The sequence below is a fragment of the Euprymna scolopes genome, chromosome 16, assembly GCF_053919585.1.
Source record: "Euprymna scolopes isolate OS-2025 chromosome 16, ASM5391958v1, whole genome shotgun sequence".
NCBI classification, from domain to species: Eukaryota; Metazoa; Mollusca; class Cephalopoda; order Sepiida; family Sepiolidae; genus Euprymna; species Euprymna scolopes.
This window is the reverse complement of record NC_136497.1, coordinates 130,820,880-130,845,559: the sequence shown is the minus strand read 5'-3', so window position 1 is coordinate 130,845,559 and position 24,680 is coordinate 130,820,880. Positions and strand designations below refer to the sequence as shown.

Here is a 24,680-nt window from a genome sequence, read left to right as displayed (position 1 = left end):
ATAATCCATGATTTTTCCAGGCTTCCAATAAATTCACTTGTTCTTTTGTTTAATTTCAGTTTTAATTTTGCCCCCATAAACACATATGTAATAACAATGTACGACACTAGTCTGCTTTCAATGAAATTACCCCCAATCATCTCCCTTTCATGCTTTCATTCTGTCTGTTTCACTTGTTACTAGTAGCAACAGTAGTCGCTGACGCGACATGGTTGCTATGGAAACCAGTCATAAAAAGCGTCGCTCACCTCCTTACATACTTTTACGATTTTGAACACCAGAAAATTCATCAAAACTTTTGTTTTACTGAACAAAAATTAAAAAAAAAATTTTTTTTTAACAATATAGCTGAGAAGGTGATCTCTAAACTATAATAATTGTTTGAAATTTGGTTGAAAAATGAGTGAGCAGGGAAACTTAAAAGCAGTTCTAAATGACTAAAACTGCCACTTAACCATATATTCAAATACTACTATCGTGTTTGAATGATATATATATTCCAATACATATTTTAGCTAACAAAGCATCTAGATTTCAAACAATCAAAATAATAATTGTCCATAATTAGGTTCCGGTGTTTTCCAGAAACCAACAGCATAACAACATTTCTACCTAGTCATGGTTGATGGAAGCAAAAACAATTTACCTCCATGGATTAAAAAAAATAGAAGAATTAGCAAGCTGCTTCATTTCAGTTGTAAAATGTTACATAAATCTTTTACTATTGTTCCATGGAATCGTTTTCATCCAATTATTTCTTCATATCTGTGTGTTACCACTCACACACCATTTATAACATTGTCCGTATTATGCTCTTCCCCTCTAAAACCCTTTTTAAATGCCCTAAAGAAATTGAAATTTGAGGAATATTCATTAATTGATGTCTAATACGTACTGTTAAAATTTTACAAAAATCAGCGGTATATGAATTTCTGCAAAGGCATCCTTTGTTCCTTTTGCATAAAACTAAACTTGACCAACTATAGACCACATTACTCACCCTTACATCATAATGATTGTTTTATAAGTTTAGGAGTAAATCCTATATATTGAAATATATAAATGTATACACTTACCTAACTTTGTATAAATTGAGATGTAATACTTGTGTCATTGTTAATTGTTCGTACACATGTGCTATCTCTGTAAGTTTAACATCTCAAATGCATAATCTTTATTTTTTCATCTTTTTCATAGGGGTTTTGTTCTTTCAGTTGTAAAATTGTTAAATAAATCATTTTATATTGTTGATCTTCAGAATCGTTTTCATCCAATTCTACATATCTGTCTCACCATTCATAAATCACTTTGTAACTGTACACATCTGCAAAAAAAAAAATGTTTATTCTCATAGTTTGTTGAAAATAAGATTTAAAAAATCTACATCATTAGTTTAGGGAGTTCACTGATGTTTTTTATGTGAAAATATATAAATCATCACATTTTTTGGAAGATTTTATGATTTTTTTTTTTTTTTTTTGTCATTTTTACTTTTTTGCTTATTTATTTACTTTTTTTTAGGAAGTTGATCTGATCCGAGAACAAGTCCAGAAATTGGTTTCCCTTTCAATTTGGAAAAATATTTTACCAGTAAGTTTTTTTTATAATAACTCATCAGTTTATTTATTCATGCACATGTTGCATATATACAGGGTGTCGAAAAAGTCACTGAAGGGTTTTGAACTTAAATAGATTCTTTATTTTTTAGGATATCTTTCTGTAATTTTAACACAATCTAAGACCTCAGAAAATTTTTTTAAAAAATGCAAAATTCAAACAATCTTTATTTATGAAAAATAATGTCTTTTAAATGTTACCCATTTTAAGCTTTGCATATTTGTGCTTTTCTAAAAACCTTATTCATGGCAGATTGCAGAATCTCTGGATTGCAATTTAACTGCCTTATTTTGAGTTTTTGCTCCTGCCATGGTCATATTTAATACTCAGCAGGATCAGTCTCGTGACTCCTTCATGATTAAGTAGATATATTCTGATTTTCAAATTATGTCTTGTCTCCACTGAGATCCCTACCAAGACTCATGATCCTTCACTCACCACACACTCTTTTGGTTATGTCTGACTGCTGCTTCAGTTCTCACATACTTAGCAGGGTTGATCTCTTGACCCCTTGTCTGAAACGTTTCCTGTTTACCAAGTTGTATCTCGATAATAGGTGCTAGCTCATAACTGCTAGTAATTTGACACTATTTCGTCCATAGTTGTGAACCTTACAGGTACTTCCACTTTAGATCGGAATGATGTTTATTCTCTTTTTTATTTTCTGCTTTTCTACTTTAGGGTCGTTGTGAAGAACTCTTTCATACTTACCCAAAATACAAGAAATTTTTCAACCTGCTCCGCAAGAACCAGTCCAAGCTAACGGAATCGGAAAAGGAAAAAACCGAATTTGAAAGCACATTTTTGGCGGATCTTATCAAGAAATATTTCAGTGTTCTTGGAAAAATTCCAGTATCGGGTAGGTTTCATTTTTTTTTTCTTTCTCTTTTTTTTCTTTCTCTTTTTTCCTTTATCTTTTTCTTTCCTATTTTTTCTTTCTCCTTTTTACTTTCTTTTCTCTTTTTTCTTTCTCTTTTCTTTTTCTTTTCTCTTTTCTCTTTATCAATTTGTTTGTTTTTTTTCTTTTCTCCTTTTCTTTTCTTTACCACATGATCAAGCATGAAAGTAAATTTAACAAATTTAAGATTTGTATTATTATTATATATATTATATATTCGTATTATTATTATATATTCGTATTATTTGGATTATTCTGACTATTGTTCTCGTTGCGAATGTTACTTCTACAGCATTTCAGACAATTTGACCTCCGACCTTCTTTGGTGTATCTTATCAAACTTGTGAATCTGTATAGAATTTTGAACGGAATCCTTCATTTAATCCGGTGGTTCCCAACCTATTTTGAGCCATGCCCCACCTAGGCATTTCTAAAATCCTGATGCCTCCCCTTTGTGATATTTAATTTTTATTATTAAAAATCCCTCTGTTATTCAGTGAAGTAAGCTTAAAAGGCCATTAAGATTCACTATGAAACAATTCACTGTTAATATAATAATAATAATAATAATAATGAAAAAATAACTCCTTCTCAAATTGCCCTATAGTCTTTGGTATAGTAAGTCCAAGGGTGCCCATCTTGCCCATGCCCCACCAAAATATTGCCATGCCCCACCGGTGGGGCATGCGCCCCATGTTGGGAATGACTGATTTAATCCATGGTGCACTTGTTCCTTCAGCCATGACTGAGTAGAAGTCTTAAGCAATTCACAATTGTATTCTTAGTATCGCCCACACTGAGGATTGAACCTTCAACCCACCAGAAAGGTGTCACTTAGAACTGAATTTTATATAGTACCTTATGTGTTACACCATAGATCCTTGCTACCTGAAGAAGGTCGGAGGTTAATGAAACCTTGTGAGAATAACACTCCAGATGAGGCAATAGTCTGAATCGTAGGAATCAAAAAATCAGAAACAAATTGTATAATCAAATCAGGTTTTATTTTTGCTGAATATCAGCCTATCGTGTACTGCTGATTCTCTGATGTCGTTCTAAATGTCCAAATTTTAAGTTCTGCAGTCATAATACCTTTGTATCTGTTTAGACTTTGTGACTTGTGTCATCCATCAATTGATTGTGAATTTTGTGCATCATTATGCTTGCTCACTCATTGCAGATAGAAGAGTCTTGATTATAATATGAGGCCCCTATGCCCATCTTTTGACCTTTGCGAGCCACAGAAGCACTTTTGCAGACATGTTGAAATACATTTCTAACCAACACTAAAACTCAACGTTTAATAACTACAGGCATGCATCGAAGGCAACCATAAAGTTCATAAGAGTAGTAGTTGAGGGGCAAAAATCAGAAGCTTACAGTATTAATGCTGGTGTCCCTCAGGGGTCCATCCTGGGCCCAACTCTTTTCCTGATCTACATCAATGATCTTCCAAATCACATCCTTACATCATTTGTAGACATTTATGCTGATGACACTACCATTTATGGTAGCACATCTAAGACAGTAAATGACCAAGTTCTCTCTGATTCTCTCTCCTGTGGAATTGTCTTCCGTTTTCCTGCTTTCCAGCTAACTACAACATGGTTGTCTTCAAGTTTAACGTAAACAAGTTCTTGATGAGCCAGTCCATATAAGTTAACAAATTTACCGAATTTTTCATTACTAATGATTACTATATTTTCCAATTTCTACGGTACACTCTTTAACCCTTATCCTTGAATGGCCTCTTGGCCTTGATAATGTGGTGATACCTGTGTAAAAAAAAAACGTATATATGTTTATTATGTAGTCTCACCACAATATGTTGTAAATAAAATGGTACTTGTAAGTTACTCTTGTTGCGATATATATTAAAATAATACTAAAAGTTTAGGTGGATGAACTACGTATAAGTCCACATTGAAAGTTTCCACATATAATAGAAACTTATGTTATTTTTGGCGCTTTTATATTATAATAACAAAAAAAAAAATATTGAATTTCAAGTGAAACAAATTGTACCTACATAGTTGTCAGGTCTCAAATAGTAATATATTCAAAAATTACGAAAAACGATGAGGTAGAAAAATAGTTATAATGAAAAAAGAAATTTGTAAAATCACTGTATTATGCTTACTAAAATGAGAAAAGTTGACAGGGGAGATAACTAAGTTCTGTTGCTTACATTACATAATGAAAGTAATTCAAAATGTCGGCAAATTTTATTCCTCATCTAATCTTTATCGAAAACTGTTTTTCATTAATAATTATCTTTCTACCTTATCACTTTGCATAATTTTTGGATATGTTACTATTTGCGGCATGACAATTACGTAGGTACTATGTTTTACTTGAAATTCAATATTCTTCATTATTATAATTTAGAAGCACCTTTTTTTTTTTTTTTTTTTTTTAAGCTCCACCCCGCTCTTTTGGTTTGAGAGAAAAGGATGTGGCCAAAGATTGAGAAACCCACAGAAATTTCAGCTTTTTTTGACTTTCTTGCAAATGACAATTTTAAAAAACTTTTTCTTCTTTCAGATCCCATGCCAATGGAGTCTGTTCATTACTGTGAACGTTTTCTGGAACTGATGATCGATTTGGAAGCGCAGTTGCCAACGAGACGCTTCTTCAATGCTGTTATTGATAACACTCACTTCCTAGTGGTCAGCAAATTGTCTAACTTGATCAAAAGACCAGAAGGAAAATTGTTTGGACAGGTAAGTGGTCAAGATGTCGCATTTGTTAGTTTTTAATATCTAGAGATATGTAAAGTGAGACTTTTTTTTTTTTTTTTTTTTTTTTTTTTTACAAAAGGAGCCCCCCCTTATCAAGGCCCAGAGGCCACTCGAGGATAATGGCTAATGAGTGTACAGTGGTCAAAGGGAACGTGTCGTAGTAATCGTAGTGTAAATTTGGTAAATTGGATTACTTAAAAGATATAGGCTCAACAAGAATTTGTTTACATTAGACTTGAAGACAACCATTTTGTAGTCAGTTGGAAAGCACAAAAACAGAACAGGGTTCCACAGGTGTGCAGTTCTAAGAAAGGAGCTTTGTTCATGGAATCTACGTTTAGGTTTAGTCACAAATAAAGAGTAGGGAAAATTATTGATAGTGATTTCAGCTAGCTGAGTGTTTTTCATGAAAGTCAGGACAGGGGGGACCATAGATTGGAACTTGATTAGTGCTTACATAATATTGAACACAAGTGAAAAATCGCATTTCCAAATAAATTAACAGGAAAATTCTGTGTATCAGGAAAAATAGGTATTTACACCAAAAATTACAGAAAATTATTGAGTAGAATTTTAGTCTATCATATAAAGGGCAGTTTGCTGTTTTGTTTTCTTTTATTTCAGTTGAAGTTCTCAGAAATCATGGGGCCCCCTACCCGGGGCTGACACTTGATCTCTATATGAGATACGTATCATTTGGATATTTTATTAAAGTTCTCCTTTACATCTCAAACACTTTAAGATTTAATCTTCCTCTGAGGTCACCTGATCTAAATCCTTAGAAAAGAGATTCAACTTGATTCTCCTTTATTAACATGTGTATATATATATATATATATATATATATATATATATAAAAGTGAACGTGTCTGTGTACATTTCCCTATGCAATAACTCTGTTAATTTTTAGTCTACAAACTCGAAATTTGATATACAGGGTACTGAGATTTGGGAAAATCGATGTGATCGGTTTTTGTCCAGAAATTTGGCGATTAAGGGGTCAAAGTTCAACGATTTGACCTTTGAGAACTCTACTAAACTCCTCCGACAAAATGCTAGTATAATACTAAAAGAAAATGGGTGTGTTTGTAAATAAATAAATCCATAGATGAAGACGAAAGGTTAAAAAGTTCATGCGGTGTAAAATGAAAGTTTTGTTAGTTGGAAAGAGAGAAACAGTTTGTGTACGAAGGGTAAGATGACCTGTTTGTAAGGAAAGCAAATGTGTCCATACATGAATGATGTTTGTATACTTTTTGTGTTTCATTTTACATTAGTCGAAGTTTCAAAAATCAAGGGGCCCCCTTTCCTGGGGGTTAACACTTGATTTCTATATGAGATCCATAACTATTTGAATATTCCAGTAAAGTTATCCGAACACTGAGTTAATAAAGAAGGTGGGAACATAATTTTCCTCTTCACAATTGACCATTTAAATATGTTATAATATATCTTTCTTGTTGTCTCTTGATCTTACTGGATTCTAAGACAAGAATTCATCTGGTCTGGTGGAGTATTCAGCTTCATGCTGTCACTTGAGATAACATTATTTGAAAAAGGTGCATCATTCTATGTGAAAACCCGTGTTATCTATCCATACCAATGTGATCTTGTTTGGGTCGTGAATACTATGTGGTTTTGAATATTTAGTCAGGTTTTACTTAAAAGTCATGCGAGGTTGTCCTGACAAACTCCTGTACAAAGAAACCTTAGACACTCAAGGATAGTGTCTAGTAAGTATTTAAGTTCTTTTCAGTAGGCATTCAAGTTTTATGTGTTTTTGTACTACAGTCATCCCGAGTCAGCCCATAAACGCATACACACTAAAAATAGTAATGTCACACTTACTTATCACTGGAACTACCACTCAGGTGCTCAGAGCACTCAAAATATGCATGGCCCAAGTCCATGTGGCAATACCTTTAACACGCTGGCTGGTCATTCATCATCAGATGATGTAGGTTGAGTTCTTCTCGTAGGTGCTTTGGTGAATGGCTGGTATATCACTTCCTTCAGTGCAGTCTAGATTGGTTGTAGTGTTGGCACTGTAAATAACTAGGTTTTCAAATCAATTCAATAATAACTCGGAGATCATTTTCTTATAAACAATAATAATTATTTTTGTGGAAAGGAAAGTTAATTCTTCGGGTTCTTAAGGGTTTCAAGATGCAGGATGTTTTCACTTAGATTCATTCAGACAGCTTCTCAGTCAGAGGAGGAAGAGCTTTTCGATTTAGCTCTTTTAGGGAGGTTATCTAGTCCTGGGAAAGAGCCCAAAGCTGAGGTGTGCACTCTTCGACAGCCAGCAGCCAAGTTCTCTCTTCATTTGCCAAACACAATGGCTTTTTTTTTTTTTTTTTATGGAACCCTAATTTCGACCACCATCTCTTTGAGATTAGCATTTCCTTCTCTATCATTTTCTTCTATTGTCTGTCTCTTCTCTTTCTTCTTCTGAATCTTTCTTTTATTCTCTCTCTTAAAACCTTTTGCTCCAGAGAAACTTTATTATTAAACTATACTGAAGGTCTTTCCATCTTTCAAGTTGATTATTATCACCTACAAGGTGCTCTGTCACTTGACATAAAGCACATGGTTTCCTGCCGATGTCTTCATGAATGTCAAGTTAGACTCCATGGTGCCAATGTTGAATTTATTTTGTTGAGAAATTACTTTTTTTTTTTGTACCATATCGACAATAAAAACATATTTATTCTTTTCTCCACAATTTACGCTTTCTTATCTCTTGTGTCAAATACCTTACTTAACCCTTAGCCCATAAGCAAGATGAATTGGTATTGCCTGCCGCATGCAACAGTGTTACATTTGTATGTCCAGCTAAAGGTAAATAAAATACAAAACAAAGACCCACAAGATTGATATTTTCTTGATATGCATCGCCCTGGATAAATAATATCTAAAATTTAAAAATATATATTCATTCTTTGGGGGTCAACTATATTATGGTTTCCTCAGAGGGGTAAGTCCTTCAACCATTTCCAATGTAATGTGTTGTATAAAGAAGAGGTCAGTGGCTCGCATTATTATTATTTTCAATTTAAGAAAACAAGAGAGAGGAATGGGCTGGGTGGATGTGAGGGAGGGGTGAGCGAGAGAGATGTGAGAAAATGGCAAAGAGGGAAAGAGAGACAGATTGAGAAGAATAGAGAAGTTTTAGTATAAAAGTCTTACACACACTTTTTAACTTCTTCCATTTTGTTTTTTATGGCTCCGAGCAATGCTGGGTAGCTCTGCTAGTTAAAAATAAAACTCAGTTTTATCGTATTTTTTGTCGATCCACCATTGAGAAGAGCAGAAATCATATAAATCAAGGGGAGATAAGTCAGCCTATCATTTAATTAAATCATAATGAATGGTGGATAGATAAAATATGAAAACGGATTTTTATTTTTAATTAAAATTTCACTCAATCATTTTTCATAATTTCTCTATGATACATAAGTATATCAAAAAGTTTTAATTTCGATGTGGTTTTCATTTGTGCCCATTTTATTTTGTTAGCGAGCATAACTGGGTAACATCAGGTAACCCTGAGAGTTAGGTCAGTCTAGTAGTTTGATAAAAAATAAAACAGACAGAGTAAGAGAAATATGGGTACTTGTACAGTTTAGTCAAGACATTAAAAAATGAAAATATCGAAAAAAGTTTAAATTGTATGAATCCGTTATGGAACAAAGTTCTCCAAAAAAAATTTCACTTAATTTCATTGAGTAATTTGTTTTGTTTTTTTACAGCGGAAAAACACGTTTTTATGAGAGCGCGTTGAAGGCAGCCATCTTGGATTTAAACAAAAATTTGTTTGAATTTTAGAAATGCCAAAGGGAGATAACTCCAGTTAAAGCATTGACAGCCCTCCCCATCTTTAATACTAGCTTATCTTCCTAAAAATCAAACATTTTGCTTGGTATCATAACAAAGTGTTTTTTCGCTGTAAAAAAAAACAAAAAAACTACTTGATGAAATTAAGTGAAATTCTTTTTTTTCGGAGAACTTTGTTCCAAAACGGATACATACAATTTAAACTTTTTCGATATTTTCATTTTTTAATGTCTTGACTAAATTGTGCAAGTACCGAAATATGATATAGTTATCTAATATTTTTATTTTTCAGTTAATGGATATGTTGGAAATGTATGTTGAATTTGAGATCAACGACCAAACAGGTGAAGCCTTGACGTTGCACGATCGAATTGATCTTCATTACAATAAAATAACTGCATTGCAGGTAAGACGTTAACGATTGTTCATTGGCTCTTGACTGATGTCATGTTTATTTTTTATTTTTATTTGTTGTTGTGCGACCAATGTAAATATATTTTTAGTTGGTTCTTGATAACCAAGTTGAAAAATATAGTACTTATATTGGCCACACATCAACAACTCTCTCCCAACGTCTTACATATCATCGATTCAACACCAGTGCGATTCAACATCTCATCATTTCACACAACAAAACAATCAGAAAAATATTAACTAACACTAAAATTATACACAAAATTAATTACACATGTTGTTTAAAAATCTTAGGAACACTATGCATAAAATGAAACGCTCTAACATTAATAAAGTAGTCCAATGTATTAAATGTCTTCCATAATTAAATTAGAAAACAAAAAAATAAATAAATATGTAAACTCAATTTATAAAATAAAATAAAAGTGCTAAAAACAATTAAATACATAAATAAGCAATAGACTCAATTACACTTTTTTCTTCTTCCAGCAAAACTACCAAGATAATAATAAAAAAAAATACAATATAATGAAAAAGTAAATAAAGACGATTTCAAAGATCAAAACCATTACAGATGGCTGGTAGAAGTATCGCAACCATACTCCACAAATTACCACTAGAGACCTGGAAAATTGCTCAATGGGTCAAGACAATAATTTTAAAAACTTAAGAAACGAGAAAATTTCATAGTCTTAAACATGTATCAATAACAGTTTGCTGTCTATATATATATATATATATATATATATATATATATATATAAACATTAGTTATTAAACTGATATGAGTCAAAAAGATCAAATACTACCACTAGACATCATTAGATTTAATATAAATTAACACAAAACTTTAAAATAATAACTATTTTATTTATTTATTTCTTTATGCGTGCATGAAAGTACTTTTGTGTACGGAATGAATAAAAGTATATATTAACCGAAACTAAATACGTCCTATGGAATTGGGGGCGACTAATAATGCAATTTTCTGCATCTTAATCAATTAGGAAGTGAAATATTAGTGAACAAAATAACAACAATCACCAATAAAATTAATTATATAAAAATACATAAAATATTAACTACATAAGAATCAATTTTTTGAATTCATAGTAATATATTACAAATACAATATAGAAAATTTAAACATATTATAAGATATTTATTTCAAAATAATTTTAACATGAAAACATACAGATAGTTTTAAAACTTTGTATATAACTTTCTTTTTTTTTTTTTTTATATATCTTTTAATAGACTTAATTTCCATGACTAAATTAACTCCATGACGCGCGTATAATCTTCATTTTCTATCCTTTCCCTTCTCTTTCTATGAGAGTCTAGACTAAATTAAACCATATGACAGGCAGCAGATGGTCACTCTCTTCTCTTCCTTCTTTTTTCTTTCTTCTTCTCTTTCCCTTACGCGCAGCCGATTGTCAGTTTATTCCCTCTTCTTCCTAGGTTAGTAAACGCGTGTCAAGTCATTTACGGGTAAGAACGTGCATATTTAGGTGTGTGTGGGTGTGTGTGTGTGTGTCTGTTGTTACGTCGGGTTACCGGACAGTCGTTTAAGTGTCATAATGTTCCTGTTGTCTTTTTAAAAAAATCCCTCCCATACTAACTTAATTCCCACCCTCTCTATAAAGTGTATTAAGTGGATTGCTACTTCCACCCCCTCTGGTTTTTGACGGTCGTGGCCCGATTCTTTTTCTTTCTTTATTTCAGTATCAAAAATGTAATTGTCTAGCTTAGATGCTTGAAAATACCATAAGGTTGAAATAAATTATTGCATTGACAATTATGTAATTTCCGTGTTATATTTTTATGTTATTGCTCTGTTTACCACATTGAGCTCTCATACCCGGATTTCCTCCTGGAATTATTCCATTATAACACATATATATATATACCTTTTATAAATATTTTTTAACCAAAATTTTAATATATAACAATTCCTATAATGTTCATATACCAATAAAATTATGAGTGTATTAATATAGGTATGACTAGTGTATTTTGTTATCTGAAGAGTAGCTATTTTGGAATATTTTTAAATAATATAATATTTAAAATTGCCTAAATGGTTATGAAACAATTGCAGTGCATAAGAAAAATATGCAATATGATGTTCTCGTTTTATAGTTTGTTGTCTTGATTTTTTGCAAACATATTACGTGTGTGTGTGTATATATATATATATATATATATATATATATATATATATATATATATATATATATAATATATATATATATATATATATATATACATATATATATATATATATATATATATACATATATATATACATATATATATATATATATATATATACATATATATATATATATATATATATATATATACATATATATATATATATATATACATATATATATATATACATATATATATATACATATATATATATACATATATATATATACATATATATATATATATATACATATATATATATATATATATACATATATATATATATATATACATATATATATATACATATATATATATATATATACATATATATATATATACATATATATATATATATACATATATATATATACATATATATATATATATACATATATATATATACATATATATATATATACATATATATATATATATACATATATATATACATATATATATATATATATACATATATATATATATATATACATATATATATATATATATACATATATATACATATATATATATATATATATATATATATACATATATATATATATATATATATACATATATATATATATATATATATATTAAAATCTATTAATTTAAATTTAAAGGGGGTGAAGGCCTATTATAAATTTAAAGAGGATGAAGGTCTATTATAGATTTAAAGAGAATGAAGGTCTATTATAAATTTAAAGAGAATGAAGGTCTATTATAAATTGAAAGGGGATGAAGGTCTATTATAAATTTAAAGGGGATGTAGGTCTATTATAAATTTAAAAAGGATGAAGGTCTATTATAAATTTAAAGAGGATAAAGGTCTATTATAAATTTAAAGAGGATGAAGGTCTATTATAAATTTAAAGAGGATGAAGGTCTATTATAAATTTAAAGAGGATGAAGGTCTATTATAAATTTAAAGGGGATGAAGGTCTATTATAAATTTAAAGAGGATGAAGGTCTATTATAAATTTAAAGAGGATGAAGGTCTATTATAAATTTAAAGAGGATGAAGGTCTATTATAAATTTAAAGAGGATGAAGGTCTATTATAAATTTAAAGGGGATGAAGGTCTATTATAAATTTAAAAAGGATGAAGGTCTATTATAAATTTAAAAAGGATGAAGGTCTATTCTAAATTTAAAGAGGATGAAGGTCTATTCTAAATTTAAAGAGGATGAAGGTCTATTCTAAATTTAAAGAGGATGAAGGTCTATTATAAATTTAAAGGGGATGAAGGTCTATTATATTTCATGCCATATTTTTCTGTTCTTCACTTTTTTTTTATTTTCATTTTTTCCAGAAAGTCCTTTTCCGCCAATTCACCGACATGCAAGACTTTGCAATTGCTAATGTTGCCAGTATTGATACACGTGTGGCTCTCAGAAAACACTTTTCATGTCTTGAGTGAGTAAACCATCTGATTGATTATCTTTGTTTTATTGATGGATGTGAGTTCTATACTTTTTAGCAAAATCCTGCCTCTTCTTTTTTTTTAAATCCAATGAAAATTAGGTGTCTGTTTAAATCATGAGAGCCTTTCTCCAAGGATTCTATTAAAGAGGCTCGATACGTGTGAAAATAAGAAAAATTCAGACAAAGCAAGATTCAAGAAATAGAACCTTGTAGATCATACATTCATAAAAAAATATAAGGTTAGGGTTATTCTTGATATTGGTCAATTTATTGTAAGGATAGTCTGAAGTAATCCCAATCATGAACAGACCAACCACTGCTGTAAAATATGTACCAAAAATAATATTCCAAAAAAATGGAGTACTTGAAGCAATAACCACAAGTAATGTGCCAGAATGTTTTAACGAGAAGCTATGTTGAAGCGGGTAAAATTGTTGCAGAATTTATTCGTGAAAATTTCAATTTTTGCTGGGAAAATGGTAGGATCCTTCTACCACTCCAGAAGATATCTCACTACTGATACAATTCTCTATCTCAATAAAATCCAAGTACGTCCAAAGATGGAGTATTGCTGCCACATCTGGGCTGGAGCTTCAAAAAACAGCCTATCCTGCCTTGACAAAGTACAAAATAGACTTTGTGGCTTAGTGGGAGATGCTCTTTTCTCTTCCCTGCAACCTCTCTTCCACAGAAGAGACGTAGCGAGCCTGTCTTTGTTTTATCGTTATTACCATGTCAAGTGCTCGTCCGAGCTTCAATCTCTGGTCCCCCTCACCAATCCTTTATGATAAACACCCGTCTAGCTAAAACCACTGTCAGTAATTTCCCACACTCTTTATCTGTGCCTAAATCAAAACGTAGATTCCATGAAACATAGCTTTTTTCTGAGAAGTGCACGCCTGTGGAATTCTCTTCCATTTGCCTGTTTCCCACCTGACTACAACTTGGACGTCTTCAAGTCCAACATAAACAAATTCCTGATTGATCGCCGCCTTAAGTAAGACGCTTTATCAAATCTCCAATACCAACTATTACTACGATATTATCCCATTGATTATTGTACACAAAATAGCCCTTATCCTCGAGTGGCTTACAGGCCTTGATAAGTGGTGGTCCCCATGTAAAAAAAAAAAAGAAAAAATCAACTGATGTTTGTCATGTCATCCATTTATTATTATTATTGTAAGCTAAAATTCCCAACTGTTTGTTTTAATATAAAATTCCAAAATCAACATTCCTGGTTCATATTTTAGCTGGCAAAACATCCAAACTTTAAAACAATAAAACAATCATAATAATAATCATCCCTTATTACGTTCCGGCGTTTTCCGGGAACCAATACTATAATTTTTTTTTTTTTTTCTTCCTTTGAAAATTGTAATGCTGGGTATGGGGGCAGCCAAAACAGCTGCCAACATTGCCCCGCTTGTTATTGAAACCAACCGAGAGCTCTTTTTAGTATCCTCGCTCACAAATGCCCAAGAACAAGAGCAACTAAGATATAACCCTCTGTTTCCGAAACATGTCGCAACATATATCAACTACACATTCCCAGAAAAGCCTTAACCCAATGCAACCCAAATGTTGACCCTATTAGTGGGGTCATAAATTTACCAACAGTTACCTCATAGGACCATCTGCAGGACATGCATGGTGACCCATGATGCTTTAATCAGAGCAAGGGGCTTTTTTTTTTCTTCCTTCCCTCTCTCTTTTACTTTACCTTTCGCCCCCCCCCTCCTCTCTCTTTTGATAGTTAAATGAAGGTCAGCAAAAGACCACAAAACAAAAGAGAAAAAAGTGAAAAAGGCGCATGACAATTTATTTTCCCTTTTCACAGTGAATTTCTAAAAATTTGTTTTATTGTAATGGAATAAGCTGGTCCACCCATTTCAGAAATAATGGACTTACCTAGAGACAATAAATACAGTTACATCTAAATGTTGAGGCAGCAATTCATGGCAGTTATGGCCCCAGAATCATGATGCATGCTTCTGTAACATTCTTTTGGAAAAACACTTTTTGTTATTTATACCATTGTGTTTGTTTTGATTATTACTGACCTGCAAAGTCACATCTCAGTGGTATGGTTGGCAGGAGGAGTAGTATAAGTGACTAAGAGTAAAGGCTCCTTCACCTTTATTTTTATTTATTTATTTTTGAACATGGACCAATGTTTGCCTCATGAAACAGACTTTATTATGTACCCTTTTTTGTTAAGAAATCTATTTAAGTCAAGGGAATGGGGGGAGAAAAACTAAAACTATCTTTACTTTATATTTAAGAAGAAGAAAATATATATCTCTTTGTCTATTATTTTATTTCTAAGTGCTTGAACAGTGTTTCCCAACCTTTTTTAAACACCTTGGTGGGGTCCTTCCAATAATAATGATGTCCCAAGAAATCCCTACATGAGAAAATAGTTTACAGTTTTATTTATTTCTCCTTCATAATGCAAGCAGTTTTTTTTTTCTTTTTATAATCAGTTTAGGTAAAAGAAAATTGTCTTTCTCAAATTTATTGACAATTTTGAAGAAAAAAAAAAAAAACTAAAAAGAATCCACATATTTTTCTGACAACTCTTTCAAACACGTAACTGGAGCCTTTTTTTTTTTTTTTTAGTTTATTCAAATACAAAAATAACTGAAATAATTTACTGAAGAGGCAATAGCAATCAAGATAACATGAACAAAAATATATTTGACCAGAATGAAAGGTTCTTCTTCAATTTGACACTCCTATTTATAAGTATCTCCTGAATGGACACTGGCAAGCTCTTAAGGAACCTCAGCGTTCTACAGAATCTATCAAACATTTATGTTATTGTTTCTTTTTTCCTTTCACTTTATAAAATTCGATCATGTTCTGCAAAGTCAAAAAACAAAATTTACAATTTTCCAATACAAAACAACTAAACCAAACATCATGAATAAATATTTGAAAATAAAAGAACTTAAAACATAAAAACTTTTTTTCAGAATTATTGGATTCTGTATTAAATAATCCAAAAAGGGTTGATATTAATGATGGTGCGATTCCAATATTTTTATCGATTCCGATACAATTACCAATTCCATACTAAATTCCTGATTCTGATACAATTACCGATTCCGATTCTTTATTATTCTTTAAATATAAAATTGTTTTTTTCTCCAATTGACATAAAAACACATGTTAAATGGGCATATATTTTCTTGAACGTAAAAACAACCTTGTGAGGAGGGTGGTCTATAGATTAAAAAAAGAAAAATTAAAGGAATCGTTTTTGGCATCGGAAAATGGGCACAAATTTTTTCGAATTCCAATACCGCCAAAAGTTCTCATTTTTCCGATTTTGATTCAGATTCTGATTAATCGTCCCAACCCTAATTGATATGTCACAAGACAACTAAACTATTTCACGTTCTTAAATATGAAGCAAAGCTTAGATTAAATAATAATGCTTAACACTTTATTATTCATAAAATTTTGCACAAGAAAATTTAGTATGGGGCTTTATCTATATGTATAAATGCAAAATGGGCGTAAGCGTTTGTGTATGTCTGCGAAAGGCTTTTCAGATCCGGGTTCTCGTGTTGGTTAGATTCTACGAGAAGTTTTCGCATACTTCCCAGATCATAATATCTCGAATTCGAAAAACGGACATCGTCTCTATCTTTTTTTTTTTTTTTTTTTTGATCGAGTTAAACAAAATTTCTACCGTGGCGTCATCTCAGGTGTTTGGCTTTTTTGTATAAAGAGAAACTGTTCAAAAAAGCAGAAAGCTTGACCTTTCCGATGCTTCACTAATTGGTCCTCGATCAGTTTAGGGAAAACCCTTCATACTGAGACAATTACTATTGTTTTTGGATACTGCCAGACTGCCCCCTTTTTCGGGGTAGCTGGTTTTCCACACCTTACAAAAATGACTTTCAAGGGGAAGCAAATAAATACCACGACAGAAAGTGGAAAGCTTAACTAGCCCCAGGCCAGGTTTAAAAGCAACGTTCATTTCTGCGTATGCATGGCGACTCCTATGATTCTTAAGTTAATTACCAACTCCTTGAATTCACTATTCTTTTTGGCCTAATGGTTAGTGAGGAAGACTACTTATCCTATGTGTTCGAGTTCGATCCCACTTCTCTCTCTATCTTTTTTTAAATTTTTTATTTCATCCTTATACCAATATCCTCCACCCAGGCAAAAATTAATTATGAACTCATTGAATGCACTATCCTCTTTTTCACGTTTTTTTTCCTCCTTTGCGGTATGAGTTCAAGCCTGCCTGCCTACTATCACTTTTTCTTTTTTTTTTCTCTCGACACACACCTCCAAACACCCGAGCACCCTGGCTATTTATAGATAAAATAAAGTAAATCACATTTTTTGCTGTTTTGAGTGAAGACACACAATTATTGAAAATAAATAAATAAATAATAATTGTTAAGTTTTGAGACATTGCGTTGAACAAATATAGCGGTGTAGTTCAGATCAGTAACCAAGATGGCGACCAAGAATCAAATGCGGTCCGTGGCGTAGTTAACCTCTTAAGTTCTGAGATATTGTGTTGAACAAAGATGGTGGCGTAGTTTATATCAGTAACCAAGATGGCGGCGTAGTTCAGATCAGTAACCAAGATGGCGGCCAAGAATTAAATGCGGTCCGTGACGTAGTAAACGGCGAACTGATTGAATCCAAAATTCAACAATTTTATAATAATTTTGGGACGTTTTCATTGGTTGTTTAGCACAGCTGTTGGTTATAAAAATGATTGGCGAATCGATTCGTCTCATGCCCCCATTAGAAGTCCAAAACATTTTACAATAATAATAACTGATACAAAATTAATGCAATCATTGGAATCTTCAGAAAAATTTATATTTGGAAAAAAGTAATTTGATTTTGGTATAGGGCTTTGTTTTATAATCAACCACTAAAATTTCATGCCATTCACTTCTGTATTTTCAGCGAATTGTCTTTGCATAAAATTTGTGCCAACTTAAATTTATTACCGTTTCCAGAGAATGATGAGACGACACACAAGAAAGAATTCTTGCTCGAAATTTTGGTAAGTCATGTTAATCAACTTTTGTTGTACAACTTTCATGGATAGAGTCTCTTTTATCTGTGCACCAGTGTTGCGCAAAGAGAGGCAGGAACTACTATAAATTTTGATTGGTTTAGCTAGATCATGTGACTTGGTAAAAGGGTTTGTTTTTAAATACAGGTTGACTCCTCCCCTCCCCATAAAAAAAGATGTCACATTGCTCAACTTTTAATGTACAAGTTTCATGGGCAGTCTCTTACCTGTGCACCAATACATAAAGAAAGATGGGAACGACTATAGGTTTTGATTGGTTAAGTTAGATCATGTGATTGTAGAGAGATGTTTTTAAATACACAGTGACCTCCCCCTCCTTTCAAAAAAAAAATGTTTTCCATAAAATCCTATCAGCAATTTAACCATATTTTGTTCAAATAGACTTTAGTTTGGACATGACTTACCACCAAGTTTAAATAATTAATGTTCAGCAGTCTTTGTTTCCTTTTATTTAATACGAGCAGATGTACCCGGCATTACCTGGTAGTAAACATAAGGTGTAAATTCCTTTACAAAAAAATTAAGTGGAAAAAATACGGAAAGAAATTGAAACATGTACATACGAGTATTATGTTTTTTCTAAACAGTTCACTTCTTGTAAGTAAAAAAAAAAAAAAACTAGCTGAGGTCGAGATCAAAATCTAAAGACGGTGAGTAAAATAGAATAACCATCAGGCCAGTTTGTCACAATTGTTAAAAAGTGTTTTCAAACCTACTTATACTTAACTTAAGGAAGTTGTCATGTGAATGATTTGTACATGAGCAGTCGTGGAACGGTTGGCCAGCAGATAAAAACCCGATGACACCCAAGTACCAATGTTTCAATTTTGACCTCTTTAGCAGCCCTTTTTGCCAGATGAAAACCAATTAAAAAGTTTTCCACATGTCTGAATACCATATATACCAAATTTCAAGTCTGTAGATGAAAAATTTGTTGAGTATATAGGTTGAGAGTTGTCCTCACACATACACACATTCTCACTTATAGATATATAGATTATATTATGCCTAATATATAGTACTGATCTCAAAAGTTTAAAAAAAAAAACGATTTGGATGACTCGGCTAGAATCGAAACCAAAACATTTAGCGCTCCAGCTACATTCCCTACTGTTTGAGCTATTGACAGACAGATAAGAAAGATTTTAAATTAAACCGTATCATGCTATGAATGAATTTGCGTATGCGCAAAAGTAATAGAAATATGTCGGCAAGTTGAAATGAACATTTTGCATTTCAACTTGTGGACATATTTCTGTGCACATTATTCATCTATCCAAAGATTTTACTCATTATAAACCATCCCTGATGCATGATTACTATTTCCTGTAAATTTCAGTGTCATGTGACCAGTAGTTTAAGAGTTTAGCTGTTAAATATTTACGCAGTGCCACATATACATTTATTGTTTTATTCATATAGATTATAGGAGAAACCGGGCTAGTTTTGCTTTTTAACTAAGACTATTATGATAAAAAGAATTTTGTTAAAGTTTAATGCTTATTTAAATAAATAAAATAATAAACAAAAATCAATTGATGAAGAATAAAAATTATGATTGATGATTTATTTATATTTCAGATTACACAGCATGAAAGACGTCCATCACAGCAAGAGACAGTGAATGAGATGCCCCTCTATCCAACAGAAAATATAATTTGGGATGAAAATATTGTACCAACGGAATATTTTTCTGGTGAAGGTGAGTGTTTTAGCATCTCGACAATAATTTTGGATGCTTATAACAGATGAAAATCACAGTTACACAATTCACCTGGTTTATTGTGAATATGAGTTAAAAAAAAAAATATGATAGCACACAATTTAAGAATCAGCAATGCTTTTGAATTCTTTTTTTCTTTTCCAGTGTAAAGTATAATGTAAAGTATCCCAAACCTATCGTCTATAGAGAGAGGGAATAGCTGTTCCCAAAGCATGATCATTTTCCTCAACAGTCCAGTAAAAAGAGGAAGATTTAATCAGCTTATTAACTATGTATTAATAACAACTGTTTTGTGACATATTATTCTGACATGTGAGTTTTAACTTTGAATGGAAATTTCCCTGGTTTGGCCATGCGCTTTGCCGAAACCCAGGTGACCTTATTCGTGAAGCCATCGACCCAGCACCACCACCAAACTGGAAGAAATGCTGCGGTGGCCAACTCAGGATGTTGTAACGGGATACTGAAATGATTCTTGGCCCCCACCTCTACAGGCTCCGCCGATGGAACCATGAATCGCTTACGCTTGTAGCAGAAACAGCCTCTGACCACTGCACCTGGTCAGCCGTTATACAGGATGCAGTGAATTTGTTGAATGGAACTGGCCCAACTAATCCAGGGTGAACGCCGCAACAACCAACCAACCAATGGAATTTTCCACTCTTTGCCTAATTTTAACTTTTTGTGGAAAAAATACCGTTCTTAGCATTACTTTCATCCACCCACTCATAATCTTGTTATTGTTTTAAGGGACAATTCACTCAAATACATTATTTTTTGTCACCTCAAACAGGGTTTATTGCCACTTGGTCATAGGGGACTATTATTTGGAATCATGTCTAACAGAGGACCATGGGGAGTTGAGCAGCAAGATGTCTGTTCATATTACATTTAAACTTAAGCACGTTAGTACAGTCAGAGAAGCAGAAAATGGAAGGAATTCCAAAGTTTAGTAGTCTGAGGGAAGAAACTGTTATAGAGTAGAATGCTTTCTGGCATCTAGGGACCCAAACAGTGAAGAGGTTGGATTTTGCTGCTTGTTGAGTTAGTTGCAAGTGTGTATGTTGCGAGGGTACAAATGATATGAGTTCACAGGGATGCGACATTACAACATTACTTTTATGGTAGGTGCTCGGCTGAGCTCCATTCTATTATCCCTCCCTGTAAAACGTCCACACACAAATGCTTGCCTGACTGTAACAACAGCCAACAGCTTCCCTCCATACTCTATCAGTGCCTAGAACTAAACAAGATTTCCATGAACAGAGTTTCTTTCCCAGAACTGTCTGTCTGTGTGGGTGCATGAAAGTAATGCTAAGAACAGTCTGTAGAACGCAATACCATGTGTCTGCTTCCTGACTGACTATAACATAGTCGTTTTCAAATTTATGAATAAATTCCTATTGAGACGTCCCCTAAAATAATGTATGCCCTACCCTAGTTCCACCATAACTGATCATGTCTCAACATCTACCCAACACTTAACCTTTATCCTAGAATGGCCTCAAGGCCTTGATAAGAGGTGACCTTCCAAGTAATAAAAAAGAAAAACTCAGATGTAGAGAAAGGTTATTTGGATGTCTATATAGAATTGTTCTGTAGTTTTGTTGAGCACAGGGTGGAGTAGGTGCTAGTCTCATTACGAGAGTTAAGAATAAATGGAGGAAGTTTATGAAACTAATAAGCAGTAGAGCGTTAACGTTGTCAACCAAGAGAGAGTCTATTGGACATGCGTACAACCTGGTCAGTGAGGGTTGAGAATATGCGTTGCATGGAGAGAAATTTTATTAATCCATGTGTAATGCAAGTCTTAAAGACAGATTTAGATCTGATGATCTCAGGAAAATTAAATTTCAATAGTATAACTGGATGCATACAGAATAGGAGATTCTGTTGGTTTGGTCCCATTGAAAGGACGGATGAGACTTCTTAATAGATGTAGAACAGTTGAAGTGACAGGAGAAGATCAAAGAAAACATGTAAGCAAGTGATAATAGATCTGAAAGAAAGAAGGATAAATAATGACCTGGCCAGAGATAGATTAGTTCAAAAGTCTATCCAATACATGCCAGGCCCTGTCGGTGGGGCATTAGAATACGCCAACTGCCCCCCTGCAGAGGGTAAAAGTCCCTCAATGGGAGTCCTGGATATGACCTTAAACTATATCCAGTGGTGACGCCCCAGCTTGTGGGCTTTGGAGAGTGTCGAGCCACCCTTTAATTACCATTGTTCCCAGGTCCACTCTGACCTGGAGTGGTAGTACCTGTTAGGGTCCCAACTATGGGTTAAAGAGAAACCGACGTGAAAACAACAAATATATTCTATTAAAAAAATTTTTCTTCAAAATCTTTGGATTCGGCATTAAATAACCCGAAAAGGGTTGATATGCCGTAAAACAAAAACAACCAACCAACCAACCAATACATGCCAGTGTGTAAAACAGATGTTAACCCAATGATAATTGTTATATGGCATCTAATAATACTTTTGAATATATCTTTTAAAGGAAATAAGTCATTTTCAAATCTAATGTTAACAAATTCCTACTGAACAGTCCTCTTAAATAATGTATGCTCTATCCAAGTTCCACCATAACTGATCATGTTGTCTCACTATCTACCTAACACTTAACTCTTATCCTAGAGTGGCTGCCTGGCCTTGATAAGTGGTGCCCTTCCAGTTAAAAAAAAAAGGGGGGGTTGGAGTTTAGTTGATAGGGTGGAAACTTTTAGGATGAACACTAAAAGGGGAGACCGGTGATTGATGCACCGGCCCAGATGTTGCAAGAATATCCCATGCGTGGATGAATGGTGGCTTTAACAAATTTATTAATTATTTTTTTCTAATCTTCATCTCAACTATTAATCCTGGGTTTTCTTTTTTGTTTTATTTTTTTGTGTTTTATATTGAATCAGTTGCTGCTAGTGAAATTTTCGTTTCGTTCTTGCTAACCACTGAAATGTGTTTTGAATTCTAGGTTGCCTTGCATTGCCGAAAATGAACCTTCAGTTTTTAACGCTCCATGATTACCTCCTGAAAAATTTCAACCTGTTTCGTTTAGAATCTACTTGTAAGTATATAATCTATCTATACATATAATAAAATAAAGTCAAATTTTCCTTCTAAATTCAGATATCATAGAACACTAGTGTTACATATAATTCCAATGTGATCCTGCCAATAACTGTTACATAGTTCTAGAAATCAACTCTCAGTTTTATCTGATTTCATAATTTCCTACATTAGTTCCGACCATTCTGATTCTCACAAATCAATCATGCTTAGAGGAAGTGGGCATAACTTTCACTCACTCAATAATATTTACTTATACTCTTCTATCAATCACTGAAAATTTTTAAGTTCTTTTTAATTCTTCCCTTATTGTTAAATTTGTATAATAAATTATTTTTTTTATTTACAGATGAAATCAGACAAGATATTGAAGATGCTATCACACACATGAAGCCATGGTATGTATTTGTGCTGATCTTTTAAACAAGTTTGCTTTTTAAGCTTTTATATTAAAAATTAAAGTATATGTGAAAGATATTATTTTTGTGATGAGGATTATTTGTATTATTTGAACTACTGTTCTCATCTGGAATCTTATTCTTACATTGTTCCAGACGGTGTAACCTTCGATTGTCCTCATGAATAACAGATAAAGTAAAATTCAATTCTAAGTGGCACTTTTCTGCAGGTCGATGCTAAGAATACAACTGCCAAATACTTGAGACTTCTATCCGGTTGTGGTAGGTGGAACGAGGACATGCTACCCTCCGTAGATTAAATAAAGGGTTTTATTTGAACTTCTGTGCAGATTCCAGGGTTTGACAGAAAGGTTCCAGGGTTTGACAAGAAGGTCGGAAGTTACATCGACCAAAACGTTGTGAAAGTAATATTTAAGATGAACTCAAATATTACGAATATAAAAGATATATTTATAATTTCCATAACTGAAAGATGTATTTAGGTAATTAATTCCTATTTCAGTTACATAAATTATTTTGTGCTGAAAGAACACACATTTTAGCTAGATTATTTTCTTCTCTTCACTGATGACGAAGATGTTCGCTCTTTAGCATAAGCAGCAGCAATCTTTCTTTTATTTTTATTTCATTTTTTTTCTTTTACCATGAGTGAAGATCATAAGACAGCAGTCCAAAACACATGTGAAGGACATGGAGTCCAAAAGGAACTTTTCTCCAAGTAAAAATATCCATCTCCTTTTATTCAGCCACTTTGGATTCATAACTATATCTAAAATTACATAATCGCCCTCGTCTCAAGTGCTTCTCAGTTTGTATGCCACTGTTTCCTTACAGCAGGCACATGCTAACCCTGGCTGCTTATTTCTCTGTCACTCCACACCATTACCACAATATATTACACACAAGACTTTTTATTATGCCTAATGACACATGTTATCAGTTTTATATCAACTCAAAACGAAGCAGAGGACAAAGTATAATCTTTAATAGATTTGTTCAACAACTTACAGATTAAATGGTAAGGTAGAAGCTGTTGGATGTGTTAGAATTAAAGTCAGCAATGCATGACATATTTGTTTACCTTTCAAAACTGTCATGGCAAATCTTTTTCTCTAAGATAACTTTGTATTCTTAGTACCACCCGCACTGAGGATTGAACCTTTAACCTCCGAAATAGTATCACTTAGAACTGAATTTTACTTATTACTTTCGTTATTCGTTACATAACGGGT

At 32.6% G+C, this 24,680-nt stretch overlaps 1 protein-coding gene across 1 annotated transcript in view; it reads left to right on the top strand.

The window, feature by feature from the left end:
• LOC145296231 (RNA helicase aquarius-like) overlaps window positions 1–23,452 on the top strand; it is a 52,111-nt gene extending 28,659 nt beyond the window's left edge. Inside the window, exons 9-17 of the mRNA XM_080142445.1 lie at window positions 1,522–1,590; window positions 2,299–2,476; window positions 5,060–5,238; window positions 9,386–9,499; window positions 13,042–13,145; window positions 18,102–18,201; window positions 19,816–19,936; window positions 22,935–23,027; window positions 23,379–23,452. Of these exons, the coding sequence (XP_079998571.1) occupies window positions 1,522–1,590; window positions 2,299–2,476; window positions 5,060–5,238; window positions 9,386–9,499; window positions 13,042–13,145; window positions 18,102–18,201; window positions 19,816–19,936; window positions 22,935–23,027; window positions 23,379–23,452 (1,032 nt within the window). The remainder of the gene's footprint in view (window positions 1–1,521; window positions 1,591–2,298; window positions 2,477–5,059; window positions 5,239–9,385; window positions 9,500–13,041; window positions 13,146–18,101; window positions 18,202–19,815; window positions 19,937–22,934; window positions 23,028–23,378) is intronic.
• Window positions 23,453–24,680: the final 1,228 nt, after the last annotated feature.